Below are 20998 nucleotides of genomic sequence, written 5' to 3'. Positions count from 1 at the left end.
TTGGTTCCAGCAACAAAGACAGAACCAGACTGCTGCTTCTAAACCATCACTATGTTAAATTTGGTGTCCTCCTCCTGTCCGCTCCCCTCCTCTCCTCTGTCCTCACCGCCTTCCCAGACGTTCTTCTGCTCGGGTTGGTTCGTATCAAATCCTCTGCTCTTCAGTTTCCAGCCAAGAAAAGCGATCAGCGGCACAAAGAGCACAGTCATCACTGTGACTGTGGTGATGATGGTGGTCCCAGTGTGGCACTCTGACTGCTGCAGACAGGAAGAAACTTTGTCAGCTCTGACAGTCATGCTGTAGTTATGCACAATTACACATGTGTCAATAAAACCAGCGGTTAGCTGCAGCGGGAACAGTGGACTCTACCTGCTGCTGGGGGGGCAGCTGGTTCAGGGACCCTCTGCGGGACCTCCAGTCTCACTGCTGCAGGGTTTCTGTGTCTCTTCTGTCCGTTTGAGTAGAAGTAGCAGAAGTAGACCCCCTGGTCTCCGGGCTGAGCCGGCTCCATGGTGAGTGACAGGTCCCCTGTGCGGTGCCAGTCTGGGGACACAGACACTCAGGCATACATGAGAGGACATGAAAACCTGCTGCCCCCATAAAACAGACAGAGAGTCATTATTATAATGAAAGGACTGATGCTAAATTCTGGGATTCTTTGACATTGGAGGATGATCGTGGACTTCAGGCCTGCTGAGCTCAGGGATGGTTTTATACAGAAGAAAGCAGCAGAATGAGGATAAACCCTGAAATAGCTCCACGTTCCCTTCTCTCACATTTGGAGTTTGACTTTAAATCTGTCTTTTATTTATTGGTTTGATATGAGAGTCAGCTGGTTCTTATTGTCTCTGTGTGTTGAATTATTCACAAACTGGATGAGTTTCTGTCCAAAACTATCGAAGAATTTAGCAGACAGCAACTGAGAAATGCAGAACCAGGACTGTTTTAATGAGATCTGAGCTGTAAAGACAGTAAATATGATGACAGACGAATAGCGGATGGAGCTTCAGTATAATATGAAACATTTCACAACACAACGCATGAATGCTGCTGACACATGAGTCACTGAACATCCTCTTTCCTTCTTTCAGTGTTCACTCTGCGGTCAGCATGAAGGTGACTGTTTATTACTGTGGTAGTTTGAAGCACTGAGTTATGCAAATGAGTTGGTTAAACTGTGTGTGTGACGTCACTGCAGTGAAAGTGAAACAGTTTCTTTGATTTTTCACCATGATGAAAAAACATTGATCCTCTGTAAATAAATGACTTGAATCTTTGCAGCAATAAATGTCAGGCTGTTTGAACATGTCCAAAAAATACAAATATTTAATCCGCAGGTTTCTAAAATGTTTTTGATTTCCGCGCTCACAGATCCACGAACAGGCCCAAAGCAGCGTGTTCACACAGGCTGCAAATTAAAACAAATATTAAACCTGTTTAATCTTTATACCGGACAAGAGTTCCTCATTTAAATCACAATTTATTCACGTTTACATTCGCTTTTCTTTATTATCGTTTATATTTTACTTTATTTAAAATTTCATTTTGCTCAACTTTTTAATCAGCCTCAAAACTTCAAATAAAACAGCGTTATAAATATCGTAATATTATCAGTTCAAAATGTGATGATCTTCATGATTTAAAGCCGGATTTTTTGTTGCGTTTTATTTAAAATAAACATCAGTGTTGACTGAAAAGAAATAACCTCAGGTGATGAAGCAGCGCAGACACGCGGTCTTTAAGGTCTTAAAGGATATGAGGCGCAAATAGAGTTTGGAGAATAAAAACAAAAAGCACAGAGAGAAGAGCAGAACCAGACCCATGATCGAGGCCGGAGCGTCTGTGGCTGTCACACATGGTGTGTTCACGGACTGCAGTAATGTAGACAGGCGAACATCGCGGCTTGAACTGGAAGAAAAGTGAACATGTGCTGCACCCCGCAGGTCTATGACTCGCTCTGCATCTGTTCTTCAGCCTGTTTCCGTATTTTCCAGAACTATGCACCATGAATGTATTAGTAAGTAAGTATTAATAAGTTAATGTCGTTTAATGTTGTATATCGTTTTTCCAATTTGCCTTAAATGTCTCTTTAATTAATTAAAATAGAACGTAAGCGCAGACTGCCGCCTGCTGGCTGCCTGAAGGTGCTGCAGCTCTTTCTCTTCCTGTTCCTTAGGACAGAGTTTTTTCCTCTTTAATGCAGCATTTGTGGTTCTCGGCATTAAAAACAGGCTTTGTCAGTCATCCACGGCTCACCTGCCTCCTTCAACATCTGACTGGCACGTCTCCAGATGTTCACATCACCAGTATATTTATTGATATGGTCGATAATCTCAAAGTTTAAGTAAGTGTACAAGCTGTCATATCCAGGGGTTTGTTTCTTTTACTACAGAATGAACAGTGAAGGTCAGAGGTCACACACACACACACACACACAGGTTAAATCAGGACACAGACATTCCTTTTGTGACTTTTGGGTCAAACTTCATCATGGTTACACTTTCATTCATAAAAACACATCACTGTCATTTCTTCTTGCTTAAATGATTTATTCACACATTGCAACAGGTTTAGCTTGTGTGACAATAAACAAATAATAATAATAATAATCAGGGCCACTCTTCAGGCCTGCTTTCCCCATGGAGAAGCAACTTGAATAAATGAAACAGCAGCTAGTCTTATTATTGGGTATAAATGCAGGTATGTCATCAGGGAATCCTCCTGAATCTCCAGATTAGCCACTGCTAGCCTCGTACCACGTGCCCTGTATCAGTGCTAATAGCTTAGCGGATTCTTTCAGTAACACTGTTGTCTGGCACAATTAAAACCATCAAAAACATCACCACTAAGTGCATTCAAGAACATAATCTTAACAGTACAGTACATAATGTTTGTCATTACAGTGGATTTCAGCTTTGAAATAATCCTTCATGTAAAATCTGTGAGTATTAAAAAGCTAACGGAGCAGTGTCGATGTCTTCACGCCAGACTTCGCAACATTTTGCTTAGGTTGCGTTCAAACACTAAGTAGCTTTGACAGCGGACCGGCAGCTTAAGCAGAGAGCAGCCTGCCCTCCGATTGAAGCCACAACGTATCTTTTTTCTGAAGCCGACAGTGATTCTCTGTCCTGTGAACAAGTCTAATCCAGTGCAGAACCTGAGGAAGAGGGACAGCTGCTGGCTGCCGGCCTGACTAAGGTATAGGTGTAGAAACCAGACAGCTCGGTCCTCATGGAGATTCTGGATCAAACTGAAATCAAGAGATCTGACAATCTTTTCAAATGTCGGTTGTAGGTCTTGATAGGCTGCTGAAACTGCCCTCAGCTCTGATCCAACAGGAGCCAGTGTGCGGCTCCACTGCTGAATCACAGAGCCGGGTTCCTGGATCAGAACTTTCTGAGCTAGCTCCCTCAAGATTAGCTCAACGACATCGGCTGTTGGACGCCTGCGGTTATTGTAACGGTCCATGATCGTCAGCACAGCTACCAGGTCAACACCTTCGAAATCCAAACGCCAAGATTCAAGGACCATTCTGTCAGACTCTGACACAAATTTTAAAAACGAGTCAACAGGGTCGGTCTTCACTGAGCCCAACATGGCCTCCTCCAGCAGCACGGGTGCTAGCTTCACAGGGAGGTACCTCTCCTTCTGCCAGCCGGCTGCGATTATTCGGCCCACACTTCCCCACTCTGCTTCACCAAAGTGATGACATGCACGTGGAACTTTGAAATCACTTCCCACAGTGCACTGCTCATAGAAATCAGTCCAAAATGCACACAACACCTTCCTGAAAACACATCCACCCGCTGCAGTCAGTCCAAGCCTCCCATCAACAATCACAAAGTCATCAACCCGGACGCCTTCCTGCCCAAAAACCGCCACGAGTTCTGGTACAATGTGTTCACGGTGAAGAACGGTCTTATCTGAGGAAGGAGGACAGGTGGATCTTCCTGGTCGCTCAGAGGTTTGAGAGTCTGCGTCCTCAGGGTTCACCGGTCCATCAAGGCTGGGCGGTGGATACTGTGTCAGCAGGTGGTCTGTCATTGGGCAGGGATCAGCCTAACACAGAGACATGTTAGAATGTTACACTGATCCGCATCAGACTGAAACATCAGCACAGCTCAAAAAGTAGCATAGTGAATATAGTATAGCATGATAGCAGGTGGCTGTTTGCTGTATCACCTCATGTTGTGGTTGTCGCTGTGTGTCCTTCTGAACCGTCGTCAGCTCCTCCACGGTGTCCTGCACACAGAGCAGAGCATCAGGGACAGGGCCGGATCAGACTCCTCTGTAGATCTTTTCTATCTGAGCAAACTTCAACAGTTTGATCATAAATCATGATTCACAGTGATAACAAGGTGGCATCAGTGGCGGTTCTACATTGAATTACTCCCTGGGCGAGACCCCCGTGAGCACCCCCCCCCCCCCCAAAAAAAAAAAAAAAAACAAATACGTGGAGGTCACAATATAGCATGTTTTACAATCTGAAATAGTCTCAAAGCGCTTCACAGAGACCCAGAGCCTGAACCCCCTTAAGAGCCACAGTGTCAGGAAAAACTCCCTTTTAACAGGAAGAAACCTTGAGCAGGACCCGACTCATAAGGAAGAACCGTCCTGCTGACAGTCTGCCGGGTAGAGGAAGAGAAGAAGAGGGAGACAGGACAGAGAGGATGAAGGAGAGAGAGAGGAACAAACATGCACAAACATTATAGAAAACAAACATGACAGGTTGCAAAATGGATAATATAATGATAAATGGTTTATGTCTATATTTTTTTAAAACTAACATAAGTCATGTACACTAGAGCTCTACAATTGGACTGGATCAAACATATGTCCTTGCTTATTCAGACAAAACAAAAATATTCCACTGTACTACGATAGGACTGCATTTATACATAAATATAATTATTTGTTACAATGATAGTGCTTTCAGATTTCAGTAAGCAGCATAAAGGTTGTGATGTGTAACACTAGTGATTTTGAAACCTGTGTGATGGTCCAGGCTGTGGGCATCGAGTGAAGAGAGGCTGAATGGATGAAAAATAATCATTCCCACTTTTTACCCTGTATTTAACTCATAAAACCAGCTGACATCAGCAGTATTCTTACTTTAGTTTACCGTTAATCAGCCTGTCATTGATGGACGGACTTATGTTAGCAGACAGTAGCTAACTTGTTAGCTAACCGACGAGCCAGAGCAGCATCATGGATGGACATTATAAAAACACAGCGCGCAGCTCCAGACTCTCAGTCCAGCATCAGACTCTCAGTCTAGCATCAGACTCTCAGTCCAGCATCAGACTCTCAGTCCAGCATCAGACTCTCAGTCCAGCATCAGACTCTCAGTCCAGCACCAGACTACAGTCCTCTGTCTCTCTGCCTGTGTGTCGGATTAACTGGTGCCCAAATTAACTGGTGACCGAGTTGGTGCGATACAGATGTAACGTGGGCGTGTCTCTGTAGGACCCGTTTCTGTTCAAACCAGGAAGTAAACATCGGGAGTTCTTCTTCCATAAAATTCTGTTTTTACTCGTTTTAGGAGCAACAATGAACGTGACGATGTCGGCCAGCATGTAACAGCATGTTCAGCGTCCTCAGCTGTGTGGAAAATAAATATATTATGAAGCCAAATTTAAAAAAGAAAACGCGGTCACATCTTGAACCGATGGAGGTTTGTTAACAGGGTCAGTAGAGACCATACATAGAACCTGCTAGTTATGGTCGGGTAGATTTTCTATGGCCGTGATTGTTGATTCCTGACCCCCAGGAACATAATCTTGGAATATACTTGAATAATAGTTCTGATTGTGTCTGTTATTAGAAGACAGAATCCACGCATCTTCTGTGGATGTGGGCTGTCACAGTTTAACCTGGCTGTGGAGGTGTGGACCACGGCGCTGCGTGGGATTCAGCCAACATTCATTGGGTCATATCAGTGCTGTACTGTTTACTTTATGTGTAGGTTACACCACAAATCAACAGTGTCACTACACAAACGCTGCTGATAATGTTAACAATATATTTAACCATGAACCTGCATTCTAAGCAGTATTGTCTGTATCGGATTATTTGGTGCCGCAGTATTTTGAACAGGCAGATGCGCGGACACCAAACACCTCTGTTGACACCGCTAAACTTTTTGTTGTAATAAAAAACTCATATTGTTGTTTTGCTGGTCACATTTAAACAGATGAACAGCAATAAATGTAAACGTTTATCAGCTGGGGCTACACTCATAATGCTCAGCTCAAGAAGCGATGACGTACGCAGCGATAATGTGCGAGCGTCTTCACCCAGGTTAACTGGTGACTGTCGCACCTGGCGTCTTGACGGGTGAGAAGCAGCTTGTGTTCCTACATGAACAGTGTGATCATTCAGTAACTCTCTGATAGCATTCACCAGTTATCTTAGAGTGTGTTTCTGAGGTCACCAATGAGTTCAATACTTTTACTAATAAACCATGTTTGTTTAGCCCTAAAATGGGCCCTGGAAGGAAAGTGCACTCCAATACAGCAGAAGAAGTTGGTTCTGAAGAAGGTGTGGCTTTGTTATCCGTACAAAGAAATACAGAAACACCTGAAAAATCCGGAGCGCCTTGGAGCTGTTACCTGACCATCCCCTGCAGAGTTTAAACATTGAAAAGTCTCACAGATCAGACCGAAACTCAGAAAAATGTGTTGACGTCACTTGACATGGTAAAGTTAAAATAAATAAGTAAATCAGATTTTGACTCTAGCCTAAATGCTAAATAAAAAGTTCCATGATATCATTTATTAGTGGGCCAATGCACTGCAATAGGACGTAATGCAAAGCCGCATGCGGCTCTTTCATCCCTCTGTGGCTCATGCAGCGAGCTCATGTTTGAAAAGAAGAAGGAAAAAACAAAGAAAAATAACAATGTGAATAAATAATGGCCTCTAACTTAAATGTATTGTATTTATTAATGATGTTTTTGTCATAGTGTTGTTGTTTCTTTGGAGATTGAGATGCTCTCATGATATTAACATAAAACGTTTAATATTCTGTCAAACAGTTTTATCTGAGGGGTTTGTGGCTTTATTCGGTGAGAAAAGGCCCAATGGTTCTTTTCATGCTGAAGGTTTCTGACCCCTGCGTTCGGTGCTCGAGTCATCACAGCGGTCACAGCATGGACCTTCCTCCATTAACACACATGAAATACACACTTTAATGAGGACCATGTTTGTGTTTTATCAATGAAACAAATATGGACAGACACTACATGAGACTAAATCCATATGAATATATGGATAATCAACATAATCACTGATTAATGTTCACAAACACAGAGCTGTGTGTGTGTGTTACAGGGTGGCAACTTTCTTCTGCAGGATTCAAACGTCGTCATTGGTCATATACACAAGTTAATAAGGAGGAGTGAAGAGTTATCTGCCGCTTTGAGCTACTTCATACAGAGTTGTTTGGACGCCAGGTGCCAGGGTCACCAGTTAACCTGGGTGAAGACGCTCGCACATTATCGCTGCGTACGTCATCGCTTCTTGAGCTGAGCATTATGAGTGTAGCCCCAGCTGATAAACGTTTTCATTTATTGCTGTTCATCTGTTCAAACGTGACCAGCAAAACAACAATATGAGTTTTTTATTACAACAAAAAGTTCAGCGGTGTCAACAGAGGTGTTTGGTGTCCGCGCAGCTGCCTGTTCAAAATACTGCGGCACCAACTAATCCGATACAGACAATACTGCTTAGAATGCAGGTTCATGGTTAAATATATTGTTAACATTATCAGCAGCGTTTGTGTAGTGACACTGTTGATTGGTGGTGTAACCTACACATAAAGTAAACAGTACAGCACTGATATGACCCAATGAATGTTGGCTGAATCCCACGCAGCGCCGTGGTCCACACCTCCACAGCCAGGTTAAACTGTGACAGCCCACATCCACAGAAGATGCGTGGATTCTGTCTTCTAATAACAGACACAATCAGGACTATTATTCAAGTATATTGCAAGATTATTTTCCTGGGGGTCAGGAATCAACAATCACGGCCATAGAAAATCTACCCGACCATAACTAGCAGGTTCTATGTATGGTCTCTATTGACCCTGTTAACAAACCTCCATCGGTTCAAGATGTGACCGCGTTTTCTTTTTTAAATTTGGCTTCATAATATATTTATTTTCCACACAGCTGAGGACGCTGAACATGCTGTTACATGCTGGCCGACATCGTCACGTTCATTGTTACTCCTAAAACGAGTAAAAATAGAATTTTATGGAAGAAGAACTCCCGATGTTTACTTCCTGGTTTGAACAGAAACGGGTCCTACAGAGACACGCCCACGTTACATCTGTATCGCACCAACTCGGTCACCAGTTAATTTGGGCACCAGTTAATCCGACACACCGGCCCACGGTCTGACAGGAACACGGCTCCTGTCTCAGTTGTCTCGTGGACAGAACACACAGAATTTCTTCCAAACCAAATTCCACACTCTGCGAATCACACTGAGTGGACCAGTCCACGCTGGAAGTTTTCCACGGGTGACAGCGTGGACTGAAGAGGATTCTTTCAGGTAACGTTAGCCACTCGTGCTAACTCGCTCATCAGCTTCTTTACCTGGATTTGTCCACAGGGAGAAAAACTCGCAGTGGCGTCAAAACCAGTCTTAAAGTGTGTCGTGTGTTCACTAATGAAACTCTGTCCACGGTCTGTGGAAAATATGTTTCTGTGTTTGATGCTAAACTGAAATATTCAGGAAAGATCAGTGAAGCAGCTGCTACTTCCTCCTTCACCAAACTTCCGCTTCAAACTGCTCAAATGTGGATTTTAGAAGCAGCAGCTGGTTCTTCTGACTCCACACACACATCAGTTATTGACCAAGACTTTGCTGTGAGTTCGGCCACAGTTCGGCTCTATCATGATGTTAAAGTAACGGTGTGTTCTGGGTGTCAGCTGTGGAAGTCTCTCGTGGACTGAGCTGGTCCACTCGGTGGACTGTGAGCTGTGTGGACTTCGATTTGTAGGAAGTTGTTGTTGTTGTGTCTGAGACGAATGAGACAGGAGCAGAGAGGACTCGGTCCGCAGAGAGAGAGAGAGACAGGCGGAGTGTTCAGTCTGCTCCAGTCTGCGGCTCCACCCGCTGTTGGCCTCCTCTCCTTGAACAGTGACAGGGTGGAGCAGAGCTTCTGTCTGTGAGGACACCTGCAGCGCCCTGAACCGGAGCTTTGTAGCTTTGTCCTCCTGCTGTCACTGAAAACCTTGTTTTTTAATAAGTGTTTTGTAAAACAGAGCAGATGTGGCCAGGTGAGTTAATTCTCTTGTTGTCTTGTGCTGATTGGTGGCGCCGTTCCTATTTCAGCAGGCAGGTGGCGCTCCTCCTGCGTCTCTCTTCCTCCTCCTGTGTGGCAGAAGCGCGCAGCAATAGCCTGCAACGGTGGCTGCGGGGCCGTGGGGTCATCGTCCGTGGATTTTGGACCAGCAGCTTTTAATACAGCTGCATCCACGTCTGAATGGTTCTGTATAGATGGGCCTTTGGATTCTTGTTTGGGTTATTTTTCTGTTATTTCTGATTATGTTGATTATTCTATAGGCTTAGTCCTAATATTCGTACTTCTTTTATATTGAATTATAGTTTTAGTTTTGTTTTTGGTTTAATTTGTGTGTGTGTGTGTGTGTGTGTGTGTGTGTGTGTGTGTGTACGCACGCTCATGTTGCCATGTTGTTGATGTGGTTGGGTCCTTGTGATTTGTGATTAATTCTCTTTTGTTCTGCTGTACAGGAGCTGTGGCCCAGCGGTGCTGGTCCCCCTTCCCTGGTGCTGGGTTTTCTTCACGTCATTTCGTTGGAGTGTAGTGTCACGGGTGTGTAGTTTGATCCCTTCTTGGTTTGTTCCTCTGCCCCCGGTGAGCCTCAGCCTTGTCAGTGTTTATTTTATTTTTCAGGGCCATCCCAACTCATGCGGTGAACTGGCAACACGTTTGATTATTGATTTTAAACATAGTCTGTGGATTTTAATCTCTTTGTAATTAAATAAATCTTCTTTTGTGGTATACGATCCTTGCCCTGTGTATGATTCGAACCTGTGTGCCCTTTTTCTCATTTCCTGGGTTTGAGGTCCCCGCCTCCCCAGGTGGCGCTGTTAACACCCTAAGTCCTCCCGCTCCCTCCTGCAGCGCTGTCACACAGAGACATTCCCGCCTGAAGCACGCAGCTTGGTCGATGTAAACGTCAGACTGTAGAGTTATTAATTCTTCTTTTCTTATATATTCATTTTATTTTCATGTCCCCTTTTTCTTTGATGTTTTCTTTGAGTCGTTGATTTTTAGTGTAGTTTTAACATTTATTGTAATTGAATGTGGAAAAATGAATAAACCCATGTGTACGATTGTAATCTGAATCAACAGGCATTCAATTAACTTTCATATAAATATCACAGCGTTCAGTCAAACACAGACATTATTTGAAAACTTAGTAATACATAAAAAAATGACTTAAGTACAGTACAAATACATACAAATTACTTAAGACAGTAAGAAAGTACAAATACTTAGTTACTTTCCACCACTGATCCTAATGAACTTTTCTGTCTCCTCTGATCATGTCCATTTACTTACAATAACAGTAAATGTAAAGTTTTTATGTGTTTCTAAGTAAAAATAATAGTGATACTTTCTACTTTGACTCCATGTTGCAGCTGTTACCAGTACTTTCTCCTCCACTACATTTCTACAGTGTCTGTAGTTCCTTGTTCCATGTGATGAACACAGTGCTGGACTGATGTGAGGTCAGACTCTGCATGGAGGTGGTGTCACGCTGCCAGCTGTGTTTCTATAATGAGCCTCAGTCATGATGCCGGTGCTCTGGCTCAGTTAGCTAACTAGTTAGCTGCTGTCTGCTGACACAGGTCCATCCATTAATGTCTGATGAACATGAATCATAACATGAATCTACAGCAGGAACACTGACACAGTAAACATTCTGAATGCCTGTTTGTTATCAGCAGCCTCTCTGTTCACTTGATGCCCACAGCCTGCCTCATGACACACAGACCTGTCCACATCTGCTTCTGGACTGAACATGGACATTAACTACACATGCTCCATTTTACTTTGAGATGATTTCTTCGATTATTTTAACCTGTTCAGATCCTTTGCAATGGAAATCAATCATATATATTCAGTGTGTGAGTACTTTTACTTTGAATACTTTAAGTACATTTAAAAGTACTTAAGACTTTTACTTAAGTAGGATTGTTGATGTACTTCTACTTTTACTTGAGTATATATTTGTACTTTTACTTAAGTACCAAGCTTCATACTTCCTCCACCACTGGTAGGAACACACATTGTAGGAGCCATGAAGTTAAGCTGTAATTGCTTTTGTTTGTCGCTAGATGGCAGCTTAGGGTTGGTGGATAAGGCTTAAATGAACACAGGTGATCAGATCAGACAGGTAGCCTGTAGGAGCGGGGAGGTTAGTATCATAATATTAAATATGCTCGTTAAACCCTTTGTTAACAACAAACGGGAACCTCAGCCAAAGATTATGATGCATCAAACGATTTATTTTGGAAATATCAGCGCGTAGAAAACAACATCCCCTGTACCCAACCAACCGAGTGGGGGGTAAAATAGCCACTACACAACCACAATGTGTCACATTCACCAGTGTGAGTTAGTGTTGTGTTTCACTTCTTCATACTAATTGATCCTGAGAGTAACAGGCAAGACAAACTTATACTATGCAGGCTTAGGCTGGCATCCACAATAAAAGGTTACAGGGCAGAAACCACTCTGAAAAGGGCACAAAGCCAGATTTTAAATGAAAGGATAACAGAAAGGAAGACAGATCCGTTTCACTATTGACACCTTCAAAATTATAAAAACACAGATTCCCCACCAGCATTAGCATTAGGGCCACAGGGCCGTTAATTAACTTTCATATAAATATTACAGTGGAAACAGAAATCAGTTTATTTGAAGCATAGCAGTAAAGTACAATAATAGTGAATGGACATGATCAGAAGTATGGAGTCAGAAAAGTTCATTAGGATCTGGAAAAACATGTTCTGGGGCTGGAAGACTAAAGCTGAGGGTATATGTGAAGAAGACAGTTAAAGGGACAATACACCCCAGAGTCAGGGACAGGACCAGCTGTCAGTCATATTAAAATTCTCTACAGCTTATGAGGGTTAAAATCACCTGTTTTGGTTCCAGCAACAAAGACAGAACCAGACTGCTGCTTCTAAACCATCACTATGTTAAATTTGGTGTCCTCCTCCTGTCCGCTCCCCTCCTCTCCTCTGTCCTCACCGCCTTCCCAGACGTTCTTCTGCTCGGGTTGGTTCATCTCAAATCCTCTGCTCTTCAGTTTCCAGCCAAGAAAAGCGATCAGCGGCACAAAGAGCACAGCCATCACTGTGACTGTGGTGATGATGGTGGTCCCAGTGTGGCACTCTGACTGCTGCAGACAGGAAGAAACTTTGTCAGCTCTGACAGTCATGCTGTAGTTATGCACAATTACACATGTGTCAATAAAACCAGTGGTTAGCTGCAGCGGGAACAGTGGACTCTACCTGCTGCTGGGGGGGAGGCGGCGGTGTGCGCGCAGGTGGTTCAGGGACCCTCTGCGGGACCTCCAGTCTCACTGCTGCAGGGTTTCCGCGTCTCTTCTGTCCGTTTGAGTAGAAGTAGCAGAAGTAGACCCCCTGGTCTCCGGGCTGAGCCGGCTCCATGGTGAGTGACAGGTCCCCTGTGCGGTGCCAGTCCGCTGACACAGACACTCGTCTTTCCTCGGAGTCTTTCCCGGACTCGGTGCTTCTGCGCTGCAGCACCAGCTCTCCGTGTCTCTCCCAGCGCACTGACTGCACGGACTCCCCGGCAGTCACGGTGTAACAGGGGAGTCTGACCGTCCCACCGGCTGATACATGAGCCTCGAAGGGAACGAGCACATCCAGCTGCAGGTGTTTCACGATGCGCTGTTTGCAGGTGAACTCATAGAGGCCGTGGTCGTTCAAGTTCGCGGCGCTGAGAACGACAGAGGCGCTCTGATTGATCCTGTCACTGTAATCTGGTCCCGGCTTCCAGTCCTGATTCAGAGGACAGGACGCTACCAGCCGGCTGCTGTCATCTCTCAGCCGGTGGATCAGAGCGGCTTCTTCCCCTGTGCTGCACTTTGGAGGCGGTGGAAACTTTACCGGGTCTCCCTGAAGAACCTGGACTAGTTCTCCAAGCACAGGAGAGACCACGAAGAGACTGATGACGAGAAATGGACGAGCCATCACGAAGAGATCCTGCTGTCAGGATAAGGTGAAACAAACTGCATGGTTTGAACAGAACGGTTTAAATACTGTGCTGTAGTTCACAGGCGGGGATAGTCAAATAGAGCCCCGCCTGTGACCTACAGCAAACTGCTGCTACTTTGCTTGTTTGCTCCTCTCTCTCCTTCATCCTCTCTGTCCTGGCTCCCTCTTCTTCTCCTCTACCCGGCCGACTGGCAGCAGGAAGGTTCTTCCTTAAGACACGGGTCCTGCTCAAGGTTTCTTCCTCCTCAGTCACAGAGACATCCACTGGAGCATTAAAGACCCACGACAAAGCTGACATTCGGCCCGACCCAAACATTAGTACGGCTTAAACTTCGCTTCAAAATCTCTCCAACCAACGCACAGTGTATCCGACCGACGGTACTTCTCCCGACCACACATGAACTCCGCCCCTCCAAACTCGCTCCTGTCTCAGTTGTTTCGCTGACAGCAGAGAGAGAACTTCCGGAAAACCACAGTCCGCCTCTCTCCTGCAGTGTGCTGCTGTTCGCCAAACAGAGCCTCCATCAGCACACTGCGCCTCTCTCTCTCTCTCTGTCGGCTCCTGTCTCAGTTGTCTCGGGGTCGGAACACACAGAATTTCGTCCAAACCAAAGTCCACACTCTGCGAATCACACTGAGTGGACCAGTGCAAACCGTGGAAAACTTCCACAGGCGACAGCGTGGACTGAAGAGGATTCTTTCAGGTAACGTTAGCCACTCGTGCTAACTCGCTCATCAGCTTCTTCACCTGGATTTGTTCACAGGGAGAAAAACTCGCAGTGGCGTCAAAACCAGTCTTAAAGTGTGTCGTGTGTTCACTAATGAAACTCTGTCCACGGTCTGTGGAAAATATGTTTCTGTGTTTGATGCTAAACTGAAATATTCAGGAAAGATCAGTGAAGCAGCTGCTACTTCCTCCTTCACCAAACTTCCGCTTCAAACTGCTCAAATGTGGATTTTAGAAGCAGCAGCTGGTTCTTCTGACTCCACACACACATCAGTTATTGATCAAGACTTTGCTGTGAGTTCGGCCACAGTTCGGCTCTATTATCAGGGTTTCCTATACATAGACGTGATTTTATATCATAGCTATCCTTCCGTTCAGGGAGACGGTCAGTGTTATTATAATTAACTCAGCACAGACAGCTGCTAACATCAGGCGGTTTGAAGTGAAACGCGGGTACGGTCGAGATAAATACGTCATATGCCCATAGTCACATAAAGAATAATAATAACACCAAAGCAGTTCATTTATGAGTTAGCTGCCTTGTTGTGCCTTTAGCTCCACGTATCTAATTATAGTATTTAAGTTATTATATTAATCTATTTATTTGAACCTTTATTTGGCCAGAAGCTGTCATCCTACATCACAGGAGCAGGCTGACAAATGGGCTGAGGTCAGTGTTGAGTCCATAGTGAAATAAAAACCTTCAGCTTCAGCTGTTTGTGTAATCCATTCCTTAAATGACAGAATCTAAAGATTAGAACAAAACTAGGCACACATACCTGCTGCCCCCATAAAACAGACAGAGAGTCATTATTATAATGAAAGGATTGATGCTAAATTCTGGGATTCTTTGGTGTTGGAGGATGATCGTGGACTTCAGGCCTGCTGAGCTCAGGGATGGTTTTATACAGAAGAAAGCAGTAGAATGAGGATAAACCCTGAAATAGCTCCATGTTCCCCTCTCTCACATTTGGAGTTTGACTTTAAATCTGTCTTTTATTTATTGGTTTGATATGAGAGTCAGCTGGTTCTTATTGTCTCTGTGTGTGTTTGATCGTTCTACATGTTAATATCGTTGAATTTATCTCGTTGAATGGATTTTTTTAGTATTTGTGACATTTTCAGTCCAATAAAAATAAAGGGTTGTAAAGGTTGCCTCATAATCACCTCTTTACATGGCTGTTTTGGAAATGAGAGAAAAGAGGTTATTATTTCTCATCACGTATAAATGTCATGTATGTATATTTGTCACCTGCCAATCTACGCTGCGGAGGTGTGGGATCCCTGTGCGGAACATTTAAATGTCTCTACGGAGGACACACGGGAGGACACAGGAGACACACGGAAGACACAGGTGGACGAGTGGACCTTTTCCTGAAAGACGCCGGCATGCGGAGCAGCGTTTGGGCCTTTTCCCTGGCTGGATTTACCGCGATTTAAGTGGAATCTACGGACATTGTGGATTTACCAAAGACAGTGGATTACCCCAGGACTAAAAAAGGATTTTACCCGAACGACTGGAGTTTGGTGAGATCGCGTTTTATTCTTTTTTTAATGGAACGACGTCTCACCGAGGAACTGCTGATCTAGTCCTCACGGAGGGACACGGGTTCATTTGGACCGTTCTCTCGAACTCCGAACTGGAAATATTCTTTATATATTATTTGGGGACTGATCGGGTTGCACTAAACTCTGGGTTACAGGGAGAAACTTTGGGGAAAAAGACCGGTTGTGTCGCGCTGCTTGTGTGCACGAGCTGATCACCTGTGCTCTGCCTACAATACAGCGTGAACTCTAAACAATCGATTTCTGGCTCCTCTGTGTTTTTGTAAATATTATTGGGATATTGGTGTGGTGTGTGTGGCCTAGCCTGGCGGTTTTTTATTAACGGATAAACCAGCAGCAGCAGAATAAGACCCGCCCGTGAGAATAGCGCGTGGTGGCGTTTTCCTGATTTTTAAAAACAGGTGAATTGTTACAAAATGACGTCACGTGGCTGGTTTTGTTTCTTCTATTATGAATTTAATCCGCAGGTTTATGAAATGTTTTTGATTTCCGCGCTCACAGATCCACGAACAGGCCCAAAGCTTTGCTGACACAGCAGCGTGTTCACACAGGCTGTAAATTAAAACAAATAAATATTGAACCTGTTTCATCTTTATACCGGACAAGAGTTCCTCATTTAAATCACAATTTATTCACTTTTACATTCGCTTTTCTTTATTATTGGTTAGATTTTATTTTACTTTATTTACTTGCTAATTTACCTCACCTTATTTAAAGGCTATTTTTATCTATCTTATCTCTTATTTTTATCTTAGGCCTATTTATATTTTTAACCCGTTTCCGACCATCATGGAGCAGCTGAATATAAGCAAACCCCCCCATGGGATTAATAAAGTATTTCTGATTCTGAATTAGTTCTTGTTGGAGTGTAAATCTACTCATGTCCTAGAATCAGAAAAAGAAGAAAGTGTGTAGTGTTTAACACAGGTGAATTTAATGACATGTTTATATTTGTTTGTTCTTTCTTTAAATCACAGCGTCTGTAATGTATCGTTTATTTTGCTCAACTTTACTTTTAAGAGATGTTTGATTTTAAAGCAATGTAAAAACACTTGTGAGCCTAATAGAGGCAGGAGTAGAAAGAAAGAGAGGAGGTCTAAACTAGAAGGTCTAAGGAGTGGCTGAAAGAAGCACAAAATAGACAGAGCGGCAAGGGAAAGAAGCCGGACGACGGCTACTCATAAAGTTTCTGATGTGCATTTTTCTAGGGAAGAAGATGACTTAATGTACGTTGTATCGGAGAAGGAATCCACTCCCGGGACCCAGCGCTGACCCCCCACCTTTTCCTCAGCCACCGCAACAGCTGCACCTCCTCCTCTCCTACCACCCCAAACACAACAGACATCACTATTCTTTCTGGCTGTCAAATTCCACGGGAAGAGGACGCCTCAACAATAAGGTCAGGAACAGTTTTTCTGATTTAAACATAATGAAAAATAAAGAAAAAACTGCTAGAGACAATGTCAGCTCATGAATCTAACACTGAAACCAAAACCACTAAAATGGTGAATAAAGAAGAATGGGGGTACTAAACGCCATGCCAATACGTAAAACTAAACCATGTACAGGCCATGATCGTGATGTAGAACCAAAATGTGCCTCACTGACACAAAGAGAATGCTATTCATGCAGAGGACGTACTAAAGTGGGACCGAAAGGAAAATGGTGACTGAAATATTTATCATTAATGAAAATAATGTGGATGATGATTCTAATGCCTGTGACACTTATTTCAGAGGTAACATGGGAAGAGGAGGGCAGCATGGAGGAGGAAAAGGGGAGAGGAATGGAGGAGAGGACAGGAGGGGAGATGTGTGCTACAAATGCAGAAAAGCCAGACATTGGGCACAAATCTGTAAAGTGAGAAAAGGAGAAAGACAGGATGGAGGGGGAGATGGCTGGCAACCCCGGGATGGATCAGCAGGTCAAGACATGAACACACACATGTTCTAACTGACGAAAAGTTTTCACCTTCACACTTAGCACACTCACACCAAGGTGAGACAAATGATGATGTTGATGTTATTGAGCTGCACCACCTAGATACATTGTTGAATCTCTCTGCCACAACTGTTCAAAACAAAAGGTCTACAGGTTGTGTGTCAGCTAGTGGTCAAATCGGAGTTTTAATCTGCAACGCTCAAGGTTACAGACCCAGTTTCAGGAATGAGTATAAAGTGTTCTTTTGTGCTGTCTGACTTTTGCCCTGTTAACCTCCTGGGGAGAGATCTGATGGCAAAATAAGGAATTGAAGTTATTCCTACCCCAGAAGGCATGTGGACACCAAATTATTATTACAGTTTAGATATGACTAATAATGGACCTGTGCTGTGTCTCTGTCCATGGTGCTGCTGTGGAGCCGGCAGCAGTGCTGGAGCTGTCCGAGGTGCTGACTGTAGTGTCTGCTCGTGGGGAATGCTCAGCCTGTGTCAGATATTCTTATTTAATTTCAAAAAGAAAGACAAAAGACCTTTTTTGACCATTTGCTTCCCTGCAGCTCACATTAGCTTCTCTCAAAGCTCCTGTGTAGGTTTATAAGCAAACAGAGGCAGATTCACCACTCAGACTCCAACAACAATAGGACTTTAAAAAAAAGTGCACAGTGCAGCAATGTATTTTGTGAAGTCTGAACCTCCCAAAATCCTGTAAAGAGCAGGACTGTCTCCTAAACACCAAACCAGCAAGCTAGAAAACAGTCGGTTATCGATCTTCCATTCTTTGAGTTAAGCTGGAGCTACTAGCCAAGAAACAGCTGCTACCCCTACTGTCACCTCAGTTATGGAAGAAGAGTGACTTTAAATCACAAATAAAATATATCACAGCTGAACGACATGGTTCAGCAGCTCCTTGCTACTTGCCACTTCCAATAAATCTATAGCAGTTAGACATGTGGTCTGGCTATGGCTGTGTGCACGCATTGATATGCTCCTAAGCTACAGTCCCTGTGCCAGCTACTGGCCAGAGGAGTTCTCTTTTGTATATGTGTGTTTTGGTGTTCTCTTCTGGCCATGCAGGACAATTTTATTTATCCTTCTGTGTGAAAACAAAAGTCAAACCTCAGACTTATCAATCAGCAGTTGTGTCAAATGTAACACTTCCATGTCTTGTTAGCTGTTGTAATTCACATGATGTGATAATAACGACTAACCTCATCTCGATTCTCACTCTGTAGGTGATGTGTCCGTCTATGAAACAATCAAAGAGCCTGAAAACACAGAACATGGTACAGTATACAGCGAGATGTTTTGAGTTTGAGTTACAGTTACAAATACTACAATGATATGTTTTAAGGTCACAGTAACATGTTGACATTCTAAAGCGTAACTATATGTTTCAGGTGAATCCAGTGACGTCACATATTCTTGATTGAACTTAAAAACGTAACTAAGAAAGGTGAGCACCACATACAGCAGCAAGAAAAGCTAACAGCACGTAGGTGCTTTTAAATGCCAGGAATACCTGAAGAAAGCTCATTCATCTGGGTCTTTTAACAGGGAAGAAGCAGAAACCAGTGGAGAGCTGTGTTTACTCAGACGTGAAGATAAGATCATCTGCAGGTACATGGTGTTACAACAACTGTTAATAAAGTATATTTGTGTTTTTATTCTCTCTGCTGTGAAGTCACTGTTCAATACTGCCACATGTTTATATTCACAGGACAACCAGCCCCTGCTGCTGCAGCTGATGGAGCTGTTTATGCTGAAGTCAGACAAAGGACAGGTCTTTGTGCAGCAACAACACAACACGCATGTTTAGATTTGTCAGCGTAACAGTTCACTTGTACAGATTGTTGACCCTGCATCTCTGTCTTCATTTCTTTTCCAGATCAATGAAGAGTTCAGGATCAATGAAACCAGCAGGATGGATGACAAAAATGCTCCTAATTTAATATCACATCATGAACAAAATACAGATTTTAACACACATTTATTCTCCTGTTTATAATGTGAATATTCCATTGTAAGTTGACTCACTTTACAAAACACAGCAGTTTGTGGTAGTTCATCTTCATACAGTTATATGTGAAATTATAGTAATTTGTTGTGTTTCTATGTATGATATTACGTTAATGTTTAATTGTTGATAAACTCTGAAGCTGCAAGCTTACAACAGACCAGACATTGTACAAAAGAATGTGATGAAACCTCAGAGTTTATAAAGAGAAACCCTTACAGAAGTGCCTTGAACCTGTGGCTCCCCCTGCTGGTCTGCAGGGGTGACTGCACTGGTTCCAAAAAGGTCAGAGAGAGTATGACTTATGATTTTAATACTTTTTATTAAATGAATTCACTTAATAACGTTTGAACATAATAACATAATCTATACTGTTGTCATGACGAGAGATAAAAAACACTTTGTGTACTGTTTTAGCTGTTTTGTTGCTTCTGTGGTCAATTGCGTGTCTATAATTTTTCCAGTTCTTCTGAAGTGTTAACTTGATATTTTTGTTTTGACTAGCAATTTACATAATTTCAGGAAATCAGGAGATGTTCATAAGTGGCTTCATGTCAGAGCAGCTCTAACCACTTCTTCTGCTTGTTGACAGAATGATGAAACGTCCTAAAAAGTCAAGCCACAGCCTGACAGACCACAAGAGGAAGTGGAAGTTGTTTCTCTCCACACAGAGGTGAGTTGTTGGTTAACTGTGTCACCATGGTAACGTCACATATACTTGTGTTGCTTCTTGGAGTCTGCATCCCTGGTATGTACACCTATATGTTTGTTTATATATATATGTACCTAGTGAGTTCAGAAAGCAGAAGTCTGATGTCTTTATTAACATGTAAAATAGTGTTTTAATGTCATAGTCAGGAGGTTCCAATCTTTTTTTTAGTGTTCAGCACACTTTCCTATGGACATACTGAAGGTTACATTTATTTCCTGTTCATACATATTAACATTAGTCAGGTCATATATGATCATATATTTACTGAGGAGTTTGTTGGTGACATTTGATGTTATAAATGTATCTCAGCAGGTCAGGATGATAACTTTCGGCCCGATTATAAGTCACACAGCTGGACTGAGCAAGATTTTCAAACTTAGAAAGGGAGGGGTATTCAGATTGGCCACTAGATGTCAGTAAATCCTAACCCTGGTTCTTTGTTTAGTCACGATAACTAAAACTTAATGGTTTTCATTTAGATTATTTTGTGTAATAAACCACTCTGAATATTTTTTATGCTCTAAAGTTCAGGTGTTTACACACATTATGTTAAAATATCTCTGCTGCATGTTGATGAAAGATATGAATTAGTCGTTCCTTTATTCATCATCTATGGCTGAAAGTAAAACATCACATTGACATCATGTTGTGGGTTAGTGATGGCCAAGTGACACCGACGCTCTGATACAAGCTTCCGAGTTGCAACAGCATTTATGTTGAACCACTGCTTTGAAGCTTGCTTTGGTCCTG

General features: G+C 43.1%; 1 protein-coding gene and 3 long non-coding RNA genes across 5 annotated transcripts; 3 read left to right on the top strand and 1 right to left on the bottom strand.

The window, feature by feature from the left end:
* Positions 1–8200: 8200 nt before the first annotated feature.
* LOC114435808 (uncharacterized) lies at positions 8201–10035 on the top strand. The gene is made up of 2 exons (XR_003670644.1): positions 8201–8558; positions 9765–10035. It is a non-coding gene; the product is annotated as an uncharacterized LOC114435808 (long non-coding RNA).
* A 1967-nt stretch (positions 10036–12002) lies between these two features.
* On the bottom strand, positions 12003–13265 carry LOC114435419 (uncharacterized). The gene is made up of 2 exons (XM_028405088.1): positions 12561–13265; positions 12003–12448 (listed from the first exon to the last, which is right to left on the bottom strand). The coding sequence occupies exons 1-2, from the start codon at positions 13263–13265 to the stop codon at positions 12230–12232; spliced, it is 924 nt and encodes a 307-aa protein (XP_028260889.1). The 3' UTR covers positions 12003–12229.
* Positions 13266–13743: 478 nt separating this feature from the next.
* Positions 13744–18942, top strand: LOC114435784 (uncharacterized). Of its 2 annotated transcripts, none has more exons than XR_003670618.1 (5): positions 13744–13993; positions 16791–16981; positions 17319–17506; positions 18755–18805; positions 18920–18942. It is a non-coding gene; the product is annotated as an uncharacterized LOC114435784 (long non-coding RNA). The 2 variants fall into 2 exon arrangements; XR_003670617.1 differs by having other exon boundaries at positions 17319–17580; positions 18920–18940.
* A 4-nt stretch (positions 18943–18946) lies between these two features.
* Positions 18947–19526, top strand: LOC114435794 (uncharacterized). The gene is made up of 4 exons (XR_003670629.1): positions 18947–18975; positions 19077–19139; positions 19240–19302; positions 19408–19526. It is a non-coding gene; the product is annotated as an uncharacterized LOC114435794 (long non-coding RNA).
* Positions 19527–20998: the final 1472 nt, after the last annotated feature.

This window comes from Parambassis ranga, chromosome 5, assembly GCF_900634625.1.
Source record: "Parambassis ranga chromosome 5, fParRan2.1, whole genome shotgun sequence".
In the NCBI taxonomy this organism is placed as follows: Eukaryota; Metazoa; Chordata; class Actinopteri; family Ambassidae; genus Parambassis; species Parambassis ranga.
The sequence above is the reverse complement of the archived record's forward strand: the minus strand, read 5'-3'. Positions and strand labels throughout refer to the sequence as shown.

What these genes read in the sequence shown, in the direction of transcription:
- LOC114435419 (XM_028405088.1), bottom strand. Translation starts at nt 13,265, where the DNA reads ATGGCTCGTCCATTTCTCGTCATCAGTCTCTTCGTGGTCTCTCCTGTG. An exon ending in CGCCTCCCCCCCAGCAGCAG is followed by an intron (nt 12,449 to 12,560) that starts GTAGAGTCCACT and finishes TCCTGTCTGCAG; the next exon opens with CAGTCAGAGTGCCACACTGG.